Source organism: Leptinotarsa decemlineata, unplaced genomic scaffold (genome assembly GCF_025532065.1).
Source record: "Leptinotarsa decemlineata unplaced genomic scaffold, Ldec_3_MD MMD2_tig00002082_RagTag_RagTag, whole genome shotgun sequence".
NCBI classification, from domain to species: domain Eukaryota; kingdom Metazoa; phylum Arthropoda; class Insecta; order Coleoptera; family Chrysomelidae; genus Leptinotarsa; species Leptinotarsa decemlineata.
The window spans coordinates 5,060,886-5,079,055 of record NW_027412573.1 but is presented as its reverse complement, the minus strand read 5'-3'; the positions used below and the strand labels follow the sequence as shown (position 1 = coordinate 5,079,055).

At 35.2% G+C, this 18,170-nt stretch overlaps 1 protein-coding gene across 2 annotated transcripts in view; it reads left to right on the top strand.

Moving 5' to 3' along the window:
- LOC111503168 (O-acyltransferase like protein) overlaps positions 1–16,881 on the top strand; it is a 112,432-nt gene extending 95,551 nt beyond the window's left edge. For both annotated transcript variants that reach the window (XM_074176878.1, XM_074176879.1), the window contains exons 7-12: positions 4,569–4,737; positions 6,303–6,493; positions 7,773–7,920; positions 9,590–9,761; positions 13,030–13,172; positions 14,820–16,881. In XM_074176878.1, the coding sequence (XP_074032979.1) occupies positions 4,569–4,737; positions 6,303–6,493; positions 7,773–7,920; positions 9,590–9,761; positions 13,030–13,172; positions 14,820–14,957 (961 nt within the window). In that variant the 3' untranslated portion in view covers positions 14,958–16,881. The remainder of the gene's footprint in view (positions 1–4,568; positions 4,738–6,302; positions 6,494–7,772; positions 7,921–9,589; positions 9,762–13,029; positions 13,173–14,819) is intronic.
- The last annotated feature ends 1,289 nt before the right edge of the window (positions 16,882–18,170 follow it).

Here is an 18,170-nt window from a genome sequence, read left to right as displayed (position 1 = left end):
TACATTTTTTCAAATGGCAATGTTCACAGACAAAATTGCCATTATTGGAATGACACCAACCCTCACGTTTTCCGGGAAACACATACCCAATATCCAGAAAAAAATAACGTTTGGGCAGGAATATTGGGAAATCATATTGTAGGACCTCCATTTATTGATCAAAATTTAACAGAAAAACTGTATTTGAATATAATGGAAACTACTATTGACCCTCTCATCACTGAAATCGTCGAAGCGAATCCTAATGAATTCGATATGGATATTGTATTCCAACAAGATGAAGCACCACCACATTACTCCAGAAAAGTAAGAAACTATTTGGATACTACTTTTCCCAGTCGTTGGATTGGCTGTCGAGGTCCTACAGAATGGCCAGCCCTCTCGCCAGAATTGACACCTTTATACTTTTTTTATGGGGCTATTTGACGCAAAAGGTGTACGAAAATGAACCTGCTTCAATATTGGATATACGACAGAGAATAGTAAATATTTGTAGAGATATTGACATTACTGTGTTCGAAAATATTCGGTGAGAAATATCGGATAGGCTGTTCCTATGTCAAGAAGTTCAAGACAACCATTTTGAGCATCTTCTGAACTGACCTTAAGCTTATTACCTCATGTTATGTAGTTGAACGTCAATGTATTTGTATTGAATTATTGAAAGTTCTATCATTTTGTAGAAGTTGAAGATACTGGCCTTATATTCTAGGGTTGTGTAGCATTTGTCAGGAGCTTCAAAAAGATGTGTCACAAGACCCCCCTTTCAATCCCAGATAGCGCCCAGTCGCCATTTTGGAAGCTTCATCTGTCAACTTCACTAGAAAATAAAGTATTCATGCATCAATTTCATTATCCCGAATTTCAATTTTCTGAGTTGACCCGTTCAAAAAATAAAAGGGGGGTGGCATTAAAGAAATGCACTGTATAAGGTCTTACATAAAAAAATACATCAGGCCGCAATGCTAGCGAAATTATATATAGTCAGTCCAAAATTCAGTGAATGTTCGAAATCACAATTATGGTAAATGTTTTTCGAACATTCTTGCGAGACAAACCAAAATACATACTTGAAGCCATAGGTATCTATGTATCTATCTAATTCTTTTTTCTATTTGTCGGTGAAGATGTGCCTATACCTTTGATAACTAATTTTTGTTGATGGTATCGATAACACCGTGTTGCTTATCTCTTCGACAGTGAATTTTTTATGAAAGGGTGCGATAATAATTAATTCCAAAATCACTTCTTTTGCAGCACGTAGTATCACTGCGGGTAATACTAGTCGATCAAAAACCACATATATCACATCAAAAATACATGAAATGATATACAGGGCTTTTCATGATGAGCGTTAATTAGCCGTTTCTGGTAAACTATTCAACGGATCAACCTGAAAATTCCACAGTATTCATAAGTCAATATGACCTACACGCCTAATATATTTTAGACGAAGCGGCGTTGTCGCTTCTACTATAAAGTAGCGGCTTCTTTGATTTTTCAAATGGAACACCCCGTATATAATATATTATGATTCATTATCACTTTGACAACAAATTCAGATACTACTTCCCTATACCTATCTATTACTGTTTAGAAGATATAAATTAATTTCGATATTTTTTTTACCAAACATGAACTTTTATAAATGCTGATCATCTTGAACTCTCTTGCATCACTCATTTTTGTAAAACAGATTTCGATTGATGTTTCTGAATCAGTCACAGATAATACAATGGAAAGATAATTATTAAAATACTCCTCAACCATCGAATGAAACTTCTCTTCAAACAATAGTTTTATTAACGCTGAAACACGAACTGAAAATAATAAACCCATGAATTAATGAGTTAATTTAATCGTCAGTGTATTTCAGAATATGTTCAAACATATCTCCACCTCTACTTAAACAAACATGTAATCTCTTTAAGAGATTGTCATGTGTAGCGCTTCTGATCAAGTCTGGAGTCAAACTATTGAAAGCAGTTGTAACTCTCGATTTCATATCTTCCATTATTGTTATTGGAATAGAGTAAACCACATTTTTAATGAAACCTCACACGAAATAATCTTATGGATTGGCCATTTGGTGTTCTAGGAAGCCAACGAAAAGGTCCATTATTACCAATCAATTTGTCTTCGAAGATTTCGGTTAAAGCCTCGCTGACTGAATAAGAATTATGGGGTGGAGCACCATCCATTTGGTATCATACACGTTCTCTTCCTGGTCTATTATTTAAAATCATTTGAATTCCATTCCTCAGTAAATCTTCATATTTTGATGCATTCAAATTATCATCATAAAACTCGATATAAAAAATTGACTCATTCTTTATGGCACAAAATACATTGAATTGCCATCTTTCTTGAAAACCCCTTTGGCGGACAACATGGGGATTTTCTGGCGCCCAATAATGACTATTGTGTCTATTGAAAACTCCATTTTTTGTGAACTTGGCCTCATCTGTCCATATGATATTGTCAAGGAAATGTTCATCCTCTTGAGTCTTGACAAGTAACCATTCAAAGAATTCCACTCTCCGAGGTAAATCAGTCTCTTTCAAATGTTGGACACAGAAGAAACTTATAGGGATGCCATTTATGCTTATTAAGAATTCGACAAATTGTCACGTAGGGTATACCTATCTCCCTTTCAGCCTCGTGCAGAGAAGCATTTGGAAATGCATGAAAGTATCCCAAAACTGTTATACCATTGTCATCATCATCCACTTTAGTGTTCTCACGAATGAGTTTTGACGGAAGGTTCCATTCAACCTACAGTTTTTTAGTAGTCGATTTATCACATTATTATTCGGCTTCGGAAGTTGTGTATATCTTTCATGAAATACTCGGCATGTTCTACTTGCAATTCTATTGCACTCACCATAAATTATTAATAAATTCAAGAAATCTTCATTACTGTAACCCAATCTTGACATTATTCTATTATAATTGGTAGCTATCACAATCAGTCAAAACCACCAACGAAAGTCTGACGTTAAATAATTGGTTTATTTATTTTTATAAAGCATACTATTACAAAAAAAATGAAGATATTAATGTGTACTGTTGTACGTTAGAGACCAATACCTCAATGTATACAAATTGTAACGAATTGACTGATCTGAGACAGTTAAAAAACTGGATCAAAAAGAAATATAACTAGGTATAAAAAATGTTGAATATCCAAAATAAGTGATGAATTCAAAAAACGAGCAAGAAAACCACGTCAGTTTCCGTTTGAAACAGTTCATCTCGAAAACGGTACAAAATAGAAATAGTATTATCTGAACAAAGTTAATCTAAACTTGGATGTAGAGCTCAAAAATGTTGAAATATATAGGGTGTTCCATTTGAAAAAATTGAGTTCTACTCATTTTTTCATGAGATCAAAGTATCTGTATTTTTTGAAGACCCTGTATGTATATGTATATGACTCGTAGTGAAGATCCTCATAGTATCACTCCACTCCAATTCAAATTTGATTGTTTAAGTGCAAGAGAGTTCAAGATTATCAGCATTTATAAAAGTTCATGTTTGGTAAAAAAAATATCGTAATTAATTTATATCTTCTAAACGGTAATAGATAGGTATAGGGAAATAGTATATGAATTTGTTGACAAAGTGATAATGAATCATAATATGATATCATATACGGGAAGTTCCATTTGAAAAATCAAAGAAGCCGCTACTTTATAGTAGAAGCGACAAGCTTCTTCTGAAATATTTTAGGCGTTGATCCGTTAAATAGTTTGTCAGAAACGGCTAATTAACGCTCATCATGAAAAGCCCTGTATATCTAAGGAAATTTCTAGTATACTTATGAGACTCGACACAAATGCACAAAAATTTACTTTTGCCGTCCGAAAAAAACAAATGTACGTATCTCCCTTACACAGTATGAGAGTGAACTGAAGTGACAGTAGAGATGGAAATATTTCTCTCGCAATTCTTCGATTTTGTTCGATAAACTCTTTCGATCATTAAATTTTCCAATATGGCTGATGTGACAACCAACCCGTGAGACAACCTTACCCGATCTTCCCTAACGTAGAATAAAAAATTTCCACAACTTCCTTGTGGAAAAATATAATAATGCAGCCATATAATTAATAGAACGACAAATAATGGAGATGACAAATTTATATCACAATGGATGTTCCTCATGGAATATTGTATTATGATGTGATGTATTTATAATATAGATTATGGTATGTATCGTGTCTCGAAACAAAAAAAATATCAAATAATATTTTACCTCTGTTTAGAACGCTTCTCAATGAACAGTTTGACATTGAGATATTTCAATGTTGTTCAATTAAATCTCCTTGGCCGAGTAATTTCTGATAAATATCAAATGTATTTCTGCGATTCTTTGATAATTCAATTATTGATCAATTCTTTATTTTTCATTTATATTGTGAAAACAAATTTCTAAATTTCTGCTACGAAATCATGTCAAGTTTTATTGAATCCTAATCCTGATTTAGAATCGCCCGGGATATAGATAGCTCATTAGTTCAACTCTGTTCTCTCTTATTTTACTTCAACGCTTCTTCCATTTCAAGGTTACTCCCAGTTCTTGGTTTCATTGTTTGCTGGGAAATGAGTAATTGGCCCAGCATCTGGATTGCTGGTCCCCCATCTGAGAGAAACGATATGGATTTCAGGGCTTGCCAGAAAAACTGGTGGGCAACTTTGTTACTTGTTAATAACTATTTTCTCCAAAGTGATATGGTGAGTATGATTGATCTGTCATGTAATTAAAACTATTAGAAGGAATATATGTCATGCTCGTCCATAATGAATAAATTTAGAAAACAATCGCTATTAGATAGATATATAGTATATTCAACCACGTATATGTGAAAAATATGTGTAGCAAGTATAGGGTCTTCCAATAGAAACTTATGAATTTTGACAATTGATAACGGCCATTTTGTTGACTCTACATCTGTCAAATTAACTGTCATGTATCCAGTATGTTTTGCCAACTGATTCAGTAAACGATCGACCAACACTTGCACGTCAAAGAAACGCAAGATCTGGCTAAACATCGCCGCTGTCTATGAGAGTGTGCAGGAGAATTCAAGGCAGTCAATTTCGTATCTTTCAAAAAACTAAGCCTTTTGCAGACCACAATTTGGCAAATTTCATATCGTGACTTGGGCCTGCTCCCGTACAAAATTTAACTGACCCAGGCACTGAAAGTTAACTACCATAGACACTGACGTGTATTCGCTGAATGGGCTCTAGAGCAGTTGGCAAATTACTCTAGTTTTTATCGAAAAACCATCTTCACCGATGAGGCGCTCATTTCTGGAACAATGGAAACGTGAACAAACAATATTGTCGAATTTGGACGATACCAATCCCGAAAAAGTCACTATTTGGTGTGTATTTCAAGCTGGCGGCGTCATAGGTCCATATTCCGTTTAGAACGTCAGCCAGGCTATTACTGTCAACGGCGAGCACTATCGGTCGATGTTCATCAACTCATTTTGGCAACATGCAATTTCCCTTGAAAATATATCTAGGCATCACCATGGAAGCAGCCATATATCAATGTAGACTGGAAAAGCATTCATCAATGAGAAATTCTTCAAGTAATTTTCAAAACGTGGAAAGTGGGATAAGTTCTTGGCTGGCAGTTGTCAGGATATTATATAGATCGTCATCTGAAGAATTCTTAGAAGACTTCTGTAGATTGAACTTAGCGGCTCGCATAAGATGAGCACCATGTGTCATAGTAAAGAAAGTAGGAATCAGTCAGAAGACTGACCTCAATTTCATGCACCCCCAGCAGTGATTGATGCAAGAGTCATGGTACCAAGTTATTTAAATAATAGGTGACTTGTGTCACGATACCCTGCATTGAACATTTTTTTTTTGTGTTACCAATATCTTTTCATCAGAAGTAGATTTTTCCCAAAGCATCATCCCGTAGCTGATATGCAAATGGAGAAAGGCAAAGTAGGTGGCGAGAAGAGTGTCAAGAGAAACAAAATTTCTCAGTTGCTTCAATAAAAGTAGATAACTGTTCAGTTTCATATTCAGTTCATGACTCATTAAAAACACTTGTAAAAGCAGACCAGTTCAGTATGATAGTTTAGTACACTATTATTGAAACATCTCATTTTCATCAAGATTTATAGCAATCTCTGAAAAAACTTCTAGGAGTATTTGTAGGTATAAAATCTTGGATTCAGAACACGAGCCATCTATATAAACAAAAAATAGTGGTGCTTTTTCATTTTTTTTACTCCAATATTACAATATTACTCCAAAATTATTTTTCACAGTGTAACATCGGAACTTGGTACTTATCGAATGACTTCCAGATGTTTCTTTTGGCTATGATTTTGTTTTATGTGATGGTGAATTATAAAATCGGAGAGGAAATCATTCTGTGGACGATGGGATTCTTCTGGTTGATGCATGCATCTCTTATATATTACAACAATTATCCAGTTATTTTTGATTTTTCGCCTGAGTGAGTATACAACTTTCTCCATTGAAATTTCCTGCATGTTAATTATGGACTCATTGACGAACTTCTTCAGTACAGTTGAACTCAGAATAATTCTTCATAATCCCTGAATTGACTGGCATACCCCTGGGATTTCCACTTGAAAGTTCACGAAACCCTGACACGCGTTTCGCTATATAATGTGCTATTGTATAGTGAATGTGATATTGTATAGCGAAACGCAAGAGCGCAATTTATAGAGAAACACGTTTCGCAAAACAATGTGCTATTTTATAGTTAAACACGTGTCAAAATTTTGTGAAATTTCAAATGGAAATCTCTCATGGAAGTGAATAGATACGTTATAATAATCAATATCCACCAAGTATCGGTCATACGTCGATTATATGTCGTGGAAAATATACTAATGATTTCAATTTAAGAAGTGATTCTATGTTTGTTGTGATTGATTCAATATTTAAATCTGAAGGAATGAATTTCAAATGTGTGTCTCGGATATACCTACGCGGTAGGTTGAAAACAACTACTCCACTGGCCAATACCACGAACAGCGTTGGATTATATCCGACAGGCGTCAGTGCAGGAATCTTCACAGAAAATTTCCTGCATATGCAATTAGCAATACAACTGAAAGATCGAATTTTGGAACGGGCACACTTGCAGACCGGTTTCAGGCTCCTTAGCCACTCGTCAGTGCAATATAGTGGTCATCATCGACCTGAAGTTATTGATATTACATAATTGAAAATCGAAATTCTTTCTGAGTATTTCATTCCTCGTCTTAATTTGGAGCGAACACCAAAAATGTCACTTCATCTAGTGGATAAAGTACTTACCAACTGCATATCCGAAATTTGCTCGATTCCTCTGAATAAGGAAGAAAACTTTTCTTATTAGTCAGTGGGCTATGCTTGAAGATAGGCAGTAAACAAATCTAAAAAAATAATGTTCAAATGTTCATGTGAAGCATAGCCCACTGAGTAATAAGAAATATTCAATATTTGGCAGTCGAATTCAGATTTCCATTTGTTACAAATTCAACGAAAAACTACGATCATTCAATTTCACAAGAACACTTATTGAAATTTCATTATTCTTCAAAGATGGCTCAGCAATAATATGATTGAAGGGTATTTTATGTGAAACAAAAATGTTGACACTTCAGGTACAGACAAAATATTTGAAATTTGCCTCATTTTAGTTTTTCGAATCAATGCAGTTCATATTATTTCACCTTGTTCTCCCAGTTAATGGAAATTCTACAATATTTTCCATGTTTCAGGAATTCCAAAGTGGAGAACTCAGTAGGATCGAATATACTGTGTGTTCTATATTCATCGTTCTACTCGAATTTTGGAGGATACGGCATAGGCCTCATTTTTGGAGGACTCTACCACAAATACAAAAATCATACCATCAAAGTGAATGAGGTAGGTATTTGGTATGACTAATACCATATGATATATGGATTTGTCATGTATTGACTCTGTGAGGATATTTGTGTGGAATTTGAACAAAAGTCAATAATTTCAAACGTTATTTTGAAGAAATTTGAAGAAATTTGTTGTTTCGAGTGAATAAGATGGCGGTAACTTTTCACCAGAAATCATCCTCAGATAATAATTCCAGGACTAGCTGTCAAACGGTAAAACCTTCAGAAAAACCGAAACCAATATTGGGACATCTGAAAAAACCAGCAGTAAAGCTAGTATGTTATCGAGAATTGCAAGCTAAGTTTGATAATTAAATGTTTCCATAGATTATTCAATTTGTAGGCAATATTTGTGACTCATTGTGACTAATTAGTGGTTTATATTACGCAGCAACTTTTGGGGATGAACTTTTTAGTTTGCCCTTTATTTCACTTCAGCAAATCATCTATCCAACCAATCAATCAATCAATCAATCAGTCAAATATTTTTATTGACCATTGTCAGATTCATCTTGTACCTATATAATCATCAATATACAATATATACACAGGAATATACACAATACACATGTGACCATACAAATTAAATTATAAATGAATAAATAGATTAAAAAAAAAATATTTGAACATCTATCATATATGTATTCAGCTTCGTTCACCCAAAAAACAGGAAAAATTTCATGTTTTCGACAGTTCAATGACAAATGAAAAGAAAATGACAAAAAAGTTCAATCAGTAAAGATATCTAACGGAAGTGATTGAAAAAACTAGCCCATTTCAGTTTTCTATGATACGTTCATTCTGTATTATGGGATGTTCCAGTATAAAAATAACCGATAATGATAACATTACTCTGCTATATATTCGAGTTATATTTTCAAAAAACAATAATCAAGATCACAAATAAAACTATTTCTGAAATTTTCAGAAATATGAAATTATGAAATAACAAAAATTAATTGGCGCTCCGGGGTGACTTCATTGATTCCAGTGGCGCATATGCATTTTTAGCTGCAGGAAAACCCGGAAAAACCTGCAGCACCACATCATCTGAAGAACTTGATCTGACAATATCCTCTCTTCCATAAAACAAAATGTAGGGTGTCTCCAGAGGCTACAATAACTTCAAGACATCGCTAAAACACTTAGTGACACGACTATCGTCAAACTTGAACCAGACCAATGTGTAATAATGACCGGATTCAACGCCAGAACCACGGTGAAAAATGACTGCATGAAGATTATAATAGTGGTCTGCTAGATTGAAGTGTTCATCTATTTCGAACCTTCGTAAGAGTTTGGTGCTTCCGTCAGAGGTTGAGTCATGTTTGAAGATCAGTTAGTTAAGCGCATGTTTGGCAATACAGTAGATCATCACCCGTTAAAGGTCTATTTTAAGATGATTTAACAATAAGCTTTGCACGGACTGGTTATCGGTCATGTTAGGAAACGCTAGTTGAAGTTCCAGAAAATCACATGTTTTTGCTACCTCTTGAACATTCACTATGAGGTAAACAAGTGAGGATTTTTCCAGCAAAAGATCGACAAACACATGTATTATTCCAGTAATGAAATATTCTATGTATTATTTTTTGAAATGAATTTTTCTTGTCTAATACGTCAATCACACATTTTCCAATTCTAAACTGATTGGTTTTTGTTTCTAGGTGGTTACATATTCCTGGTTACTGGTATTTTTCGGATTACCAATCTCCGCGGTGTATCTATCACTTTTTGAATATCCCCGTCTTTTATCAGCAATACTGGGGGCCACACTCAAACTGGTGTTTTCACTTGGAGTTGCGGTAGGCATTTTGGGATTGTCTCATGGAATAGGAGGTGAGTTCGAATTCATCATTGAGAACCATCTTTGAATCGATCAATCGTGATAGCGTTGAAATTAAAATATGTCTGAAACTGTATCGAGGAGAAACACAAAACGTTCCAAGAAAACTAAAATTAAGAATTGGGTTGGAAACATTCATTTGTTCCAACGACTCTACAATGTCGAATGTGGCAAATGCCTGCTGGAGAACAACTACCTCTTTGGTTAATACCACAATAGACATTCACTTTTGAAGAAAGGAAAAAAGTAATTGCGTTTAAAATAAACTCTCCACGCATAAAATGAGTAGTTATCTATACTCTGTAACTTTACTGCTTTCTGTTCAAATCTGTTTTTCCGTTAATCAGCTGTCGCCCCCATACAAACGACAACTATCAGAAGTTGTGAAACTTGTGCGAGCTAGGGACTAACGAGATCTTACCTTTTAACGTGTGATTCCTAACACAGTTGCAGAATCATCCCAGCTTCAACCAGATAAATTCTCTCGAGAAAAATATCTGGTCGAGGCAGGAATCGAACCCACGGTCTTCCGATCGTGAGTCGGGCGCACTATCACCGCGGTCAATTCCACAACAATTCTCCTTACTTCCACATATTTTTTCACGTAGAGGTGAAGAAGTAGAATTCCAAAAATCTTCCATTTTTCGAAAAACTGGTCTCTTCCTATGAAATATACCCCTTCATTCTAACAGATATATCGGGAAAATTCCTTATAGTTGCTTGTCTTTCGTTCAGCAATAGGACCTCGCAACTCTGTTCACGAAATGGAGCTGTTACTAGTTGACAGGGTTTTCTTATAGATGAAAGTTCCTTAAAGGCAGTGGAACCACGATGTGATCATTAAAAATGGACTACATTGCTGTCTTGGGGCATACTTTTCTCGCACTTTCGAGGGGTAATACCCCAAAACTGATCTGTATGATTCAAACGATTGATTTCAATGAGGTTCTGCTGCCGGATGAACAAGCATCATTTGTAAAAATTTCCTTCGTGAGAAAATTAACACACCACTGTTTATCATGTCCATCTTGGTATTAGCTAGGAAAGTAGTTATTTTCAGGTAGACATTTGCAAATACTACTGTCTGGAGGCATAAGAGAGGTGAATATTTTGAAATTCAAAATATTTATCAACTTAGTGATAACATAGTTATAAAAAATGAGAAATGAAACTTTGAATGTTTTTTACCACTTTTATTTGTAATTAATGTTAGTGCAATTTCCTCGTCGTAGCATCGCCTTGTCACGGTAATGCGGGGTTCTGCCGTGATTGACCTTCCTTCCCTAGCTCTTCGTGGGACTTTTATGGACAGAGTAAATTTAAAAAATTCTTTCAGACGCTACAGAGAAGATGGATGTCGAGCTTACGGCTCCAACTGACCTTGTAAATTTAGATCAGGAGCGAGAGCTTGTCAAGTCTCCAACTCCTGATCCAATAACTGAACCTATAAAAAGGTTTGGTGGTGCAGCGAAAACGACTGAGTCGTCTCTTCCAAAGCGGGGTACCTTATGAAACCGCCTTGCACTAAATTCTTGAGCAGCGTACGCAGAATCTGTCTCAGGTGGAGGAACAAACCCCCCATGAGTAGGTTAGCAAACGTTTACGCTCAAGTGATGATTTACCAAAACTGGAGACGAAAACAGCCCTGCAAGGGTGAATCTAAGGCATCGTCAGGTGTAGCTGACGTGAAAAATCTCTCATATGGGAAGGTTATCGCGAGTATCAAGGTGGGAATCTTGCACCTTGACTATCCGACTACCTCATTAACGATAAACAGCAGAGCATATACTTTGTGCATGTCCCGCAGGTGACCGAATCAGGTTTTTAGAGTTTGACAGAGCCTAATCGGCTCGTTGAGAAGCTGGGCTTATTTGGTCGAGTGTGAATAGGTGTGAGCCACAATAAATCCTTGTGGGTTGCGGTGGAGGATCGAATAGACCCACTCACTTTGGACCTAACCTAACTTAACCCTCTTGTAAGGACTTTTCCAAACAATTGCATCCTACATTTTCGAACAATTACAATTATTGTCATCATAGTCATATATAGAAAAACTAAACGAAAACAAGAGTTGATAACAGTTCAGGAAAATACATGAATTTATCGAAGTTATGATCATCAGTGTTCACACAATTGAAAATATGCAAAGGCATTCATCGACATTTTTCTATACAAATTACTCAAAGATGCTGGTTGTATTTTATTGGTGTTAATTTTTGAGTATCCATACGAAACATCGATGGGCCACAAATCTGCAACCTTTGAGGCTATTCACTTCTAGCTTCTCTCCCAATTCAGTGTTGTTTTGTTGTTGATTTGAACCAACACTAAGATAAATGACATTTGTTATCTCAACAGAGTGGTGGTTCACTATATTATACTTCGATTGCATTTAGACTTATATTCTCCACAGTACTGAATTGATAGAAGAAGCAACACAGATTGACCTCAACGGTTACCATATTTGTCGATCTTTGATTTTTCATGAAGATATCGGCGACCAGTGCCGTAGAATGACTTTGGAAACGTTCTGGAATGTGGGAAAATTTTTCAAATATTTATATTATTTTATGTATGAAGATGGTCATTGGTTTGAACTTCTGACACATTTATTGATACTTGTTTCGTCTTCGTCACCTTGAATAAATGAAAATATGATGAATCATGAGACATTGATATTCAGATAAAACTGTATTGTGAAATTTATGCTGAAATGTTTACAAAACAGTAAGTAATACGTGTTTCGCTATTAAATACCTTCTTCTGGCTTGTTCATACTGACTGGCGTTATGAACGCTGACTTATTGCCAATTTGAACACACTTCAGGAAGTTATTGTGAAGCAAAACACGTGTTGCTTTCTTGTAAACTGTCCAGTGAAAATCTCACAATAAAATGCTACTTGACTGGGTTATTTATTTGGATGAATCAAATAGCATTTTGAATAGAACTGGCAGATACTTGATGAAAACCCATATCAAAACTGATTAAATACAGTTTATTGTATGATTTTCGCTATAATGGGTTTAAAAAAACCGCGACACGTGTATAGCGCTATTGTATAGCGAAACACGTGTCGCGTAAAATCCTTTGTAGTGAAAATCATACAATGAACTCCATTAATTGGTTTGTCAATTTGAGATCAAAACTGATGTAAGGATTGTTTTCTTTCTCGAATGAATAAATTACTGAAATTTCAATAACTCACATGCGAAATCATAAAATTTCTGATGCCATTTCACTCAAAATTCGATATTTTCAGGTGTCGTTAAAAAAATTTGTGAATGGGACTACCCAGTATTTTTGGCCAAATGGGCTTACTCCACCTATCTCGTTAACTTTCTGATCGTTTTTGGAAGATATCTTTTGATAGACGAATTGATACCTCTGAACGATGAAATAATGGTAAGTTTTGAAAAAAAATACGCATCCTTCACCTGAAGAAGATGATATTATCAAATAGAGAATTTCACGAACTTATTGTATTATTTTGAAATAATTAAATTCTTGATTCATCGAATGCAGATGAAAACTAAAAGTTCGGTCTACGGGATCAATTTTTTCAAGGTTGAAGGCTCGTTCATGCTCAATCCAAGTATTCGCATTTTTGTTGCGAATCCCAAAAAAAAAAACGTCGAATTGTGTATCATACTAGTAGAGCACATTTCCATCCAAATAACCTGATGTCAGCTGTCATTTCCTCCCAATAAGAAACACAACTCAATAGTTATTTTGTGTTCTGTTTAGAATAGAGAATATCGAAAAAATGCAGTTTGTAGACAACTCAGGGTCGCAGAAGGTATGGGTTCTGTATTTTCGAACAACTGTACCAATCTGGGCCCCTCCATTAACAACAATTAGTCAAATCTGTTGAGAATCTACATAAAATACTTGAAATTGAATAGCCAAAGCCTCGGTACATAATAGCATTATCCTGAGGACTAAAGGTAATCGCGTTGCCGACTCTTTAGCCAAAGAAGCGACTGGACTAAGAATTTTAGGACCCAGTAGCACCTACGGCCTGTTGTCTTCGACAATTGCGGAACTAGCCGAATGTTACACCCATGCGCAATCCTTAAAGAGATGGGATGGAATCAAAGGATGCAATCTTGCCAGGATCGCTCTGGGCGACCTTGGAATCTAGCGCCAAAGAAATATCTGGCGATGACCAGGAAAAATCTACGTTTAACAGTAGGATTTCTGACTTGGCACTGTCAATTAAGGAAACACCTCCATAATATGGGGCTAGTGCACCTTTATGCAGGATGTGTGAATAAGAAGATGAAACTGTCAGGCATGTCCTATAAGAGTGTCCGAAATTATCGTCAATAAGAGAGTGAGTGTGTTTTCGGCGAGTCTTAGCCTACACCTGCCGATTTATAGGAGATGTCTCACAGTAACCTATCCAGCTTCCTGGAAACGACAGGATGGGCGATGACCTAGGAGAACAACTCCTCGGGAGGATGTACAATGGGTCACATATGGTCTGAGTGCTTTGGGCCTTCACTCACCCTCCCTACTCTACAGATACAGAGAGATACTTGAAATTGGAAAAAAATAGAAATAAGGTGAATTGTCATTTTTTCTCAAAAAAATTTATTCACTCATCAATTTCTATCTTGTCTTCTTCATAGTAGTCTTCCTCAGATATAATACACTTGTTCCAGCGTTTTTTTCCGATTCTCAAAGCAGTTCTGTTATACATTTTTTGAGGTATCATCAAGCTCTCTCAGAGATTCTGTTTTTATCTTCACAATTGTCACAAGACGCCGTCCTTTCATGGGGCTTCTCAGTTTCCGGAACAGAAAAAAGTTACAGGAGGCCAAATCTAGTACATATGGTGGCCGAGGCATGATTACGAATAACAATGACGAGTGAACAGTTGCATTGCCGTGATGCAAAAGCCGTAGATCTTTTTTTCACAATACCAGACGTGTTCTTCGTATTGCTTGTCGCAAGCGTCGCATTATGCGTTCGTCTGCTCAATCCAGATGCTGCTTCCAGCAGCTTTTCGATGTACTTATCAGCTGATAATATATTTTTTTTTTTCAGTGGAAGTCCATATTCTCCGATATAATACAAGCCTTTGCAGCCGGATTAGTCGTACATTTGTTGATAGAACGCCCTCTATCGAATGTTCTCAGAAACTTAGCGTCACAAGAGAGCACTGTCAAAATCAAAAGCCGATGAGGTGCTACAGATGAAGATCATCAACTTTCCCGTTGAATGCTAGATTGTTTTCCGTCAAGTGTTTCTCTACTGTTGACTTTTTTAAACAGATAATATGCGATTGAGGTGAATAATATGATAATTTGTTATATATAAGGAGCCAAGTTTTTCCAGAATGAAACAGTTTCAATGACATAGGTTTTCTGTTTTCATCTCACAGCCTTTCTATGACAATATTTTTGGGTTTTTTCATAAATTGTAGGATTCTATCCGAATGAATTTTCCCAAAGAAAACATGAACAACCACAGCTGATTATATAACGCCTTATGAGTCGTATTACCTTCAATTTTTATCTGTGAGGTGATTCGATTCAAAATTACTTCTTTATGATAACTTTCGTGATACGTGATATAATGAATAAGCAATTTATTTTTTATTTCTTGCTTCTACCAAAAAAATAGATTTTTCTGGAAGTCAGTTGCGATCTTTGATTTGGGCATAAAATACTTGTTTTGTGGTTGATGTGGAGATAGAGTTGTCGCAGTGTTTATATCATTCGACTTCAAAATTACAGATCAATTACCCAAATCTAATATATAATCTATTATATAAAAATGGATGTTTGTTGTCAAGTTTCATCACCGATCGTGATGAAACTTGACATGTATACGTTATTTTTCATAGGAAAGGTTTATGGGCTATTAATTTTTCTGTAACTCGCTAGTAGATGGCGCTGTGGAACAATTTTTTGAAAGCACTGTTCTATAACGCTGCGCATGTCTAAGTTCGTTGATCCTGATTCTGTCAAAATAATGGAACAGCAGCGATACAGCAACATAGTCATTTATAAATTGGAATGGATTTTACTAGTAATTTATATTTTTATCGACCTTTTTAGGGTATTTTCTCCTCCCACAATCTCCTTTGATATCTGACGAAGACGTTAAGAAATAAATAATCAGCAGAGGAATAACTGCAAATATCTTCGAATTTTTGTCCATTCCTGAAGACGGAGGCGGATTATGGCCTCTGAAACGTTAAGATTGTGGAAAGTGAAAATACCCAAAAAAAGGTTGATACAAAACTGATTCTCCTTCACAAAAATGACTTTGGTTCAATACAATATATATTTAAAACAGATGCGTGAAATACATATTTCTTAGCAATACATATCTTAGCAGTACATTTCCATCAATAGTGTGCCAATAATATGTTTAATTTCACAACAAATGATGGAAATTTTCAATAAAAATATTAGTTCTTCGGTGATTAAATGAAAACATTTCTGTTATCTTGTATATTATAAAATTATCATTTCAATTGAGAATATATATGGCAAATTCGGAATCGATTGTGTTGAGTGACACTATTTGAAAAATAATCTTGGTGTCGAAAATGAAAAATAGGATGTCTGTCATTTTGAAGTTTTTATAGCACACTATAGTTAAATTGCTCCTTTGACATTTTTGTAACATGAAATGGAGTCTTTATTGGAATGTTTGACTGTGGTGTGTTGAAAATATATGAAAATTTGAAAAAGAAAAAAACACAATTATATTTGGTAGAAAGCAAAATAGATTAGAGTTGATGGAATTTAAAATGGTTCCAAGGTTGGTATTATTGGTATTTATATTAAGTCTTCTGTAATGAAGAAACTCCAGTTGATTTCGATTTTTGGAGAACAATCTTGAATGTTTAAGATACAAAATGTTCGACCAGAAAATAGTCCGATATGAACCAATTTGAGTATTCTGTTGGGATATTTTTGACTTATTGAAACTTATATTGAAATATTGCCCAAACTTTTTTCTCAACTGGTGTTTTTCTTGAAGTAAACCGAGAGACTGAGATGAAATTTGTTTTTGGTTATATAGTAAGTAACTATTTTAATGTAAATAACTTCAAAATGTTCCAAAAATAAAATTGGAAATTATTGAAAAATTATTCAGTTGAATTATTTTCCCGTTACCACCCAATGGATTTTGTAAGAATTTGAAAATTTCCAAGCTACCATATATTGTCACAACTGACTTGCTTTCATTTTTTGTCTATATTTCATGAAATTGATAGTAATCGATTACAATGAATTGAAAAGGAATATTCCACTATGATTCGTGGAGAATAAGGACATAGAAAAAATACTAATTAATTCTCCCACACTTCATTTCCTTTTTTTATGTCAATTCCTCCTACAGGATGTTGTCTATCAGTATGGCTATTCAAACTACATCACATAGCAGAAGAGATTGGGTTGTGATTCAAAAACCATCTCAAATTCTTCTTCCTAAAATTATTCCTCACAGAATCTGTTTGAAATTTCACAAAAAAAAAGAAAGCAGTTAACCTTTGAGAATATTGATTTTTGAATCACTAGTAATCACATAAACAGAATGATTCGTTTATCTTTACGAGAGTGTGGAAGAAGAGTGATATGAATTATCGACTGTGATCAAAAGGTATTTTCTTTGAACGTAAAATAATATTTCACTGTTTTCATTCAAGAAAACCAAAATTAATAATGAATTCACTCTGACCAATTTATTATGAGCTTCATCTAATAAGATATAAACTTCTATTCTTACTGAAATAGCAGTGCTATTTCAGTCTAAAATGGCGACGTAGAAAGCACTTTCTGAAACTTTATTATGACCACATTTTGACGTCATTCACAGAAACATAAAAACATAAAAAATTGGAATTTTTGCTTCGATATGTGACAATGGATGAAACGTGGATCCATTGCTTTACTTCGGAATCAAAACGATCATCATCTGAGTGATGTAGAGTAACTGGAGAACCTCGTCCAAAACGCCCGAAAGCACAACAATCGGCTAGAAAGTTTATGGCCTCGGTATTTTGGGATGTGCGCGGTGTAATATTCATCGACTATTTTGAGAAGAGAAATACCATCGACAGTGAATATTATACCTACAGCGTTATAGGAGTGTTCGAGGAAAAAGAAAGTTATGTTTCATCAATACAATGCATAGTGCCACAAATCAATGAAAACAATGGCACAATTGCATGATTTGGAACAAAAAATTGCGTTTTCTTTCTTAGGCCCGGGATTTTTCAGCCCAGGTGTTTTGGTATCTGTATAGTAGGGAGGGTGAGTGTAGACTCACAGTACTTAGGCCACATGTGGACCCATTGTTCATCCTCCCGAAGAGTTGTCCTCCTAGGTCATAGTTCATCCTGTCCTTTCCAGGAAGGTGACCAAGTCACTAGGAGAC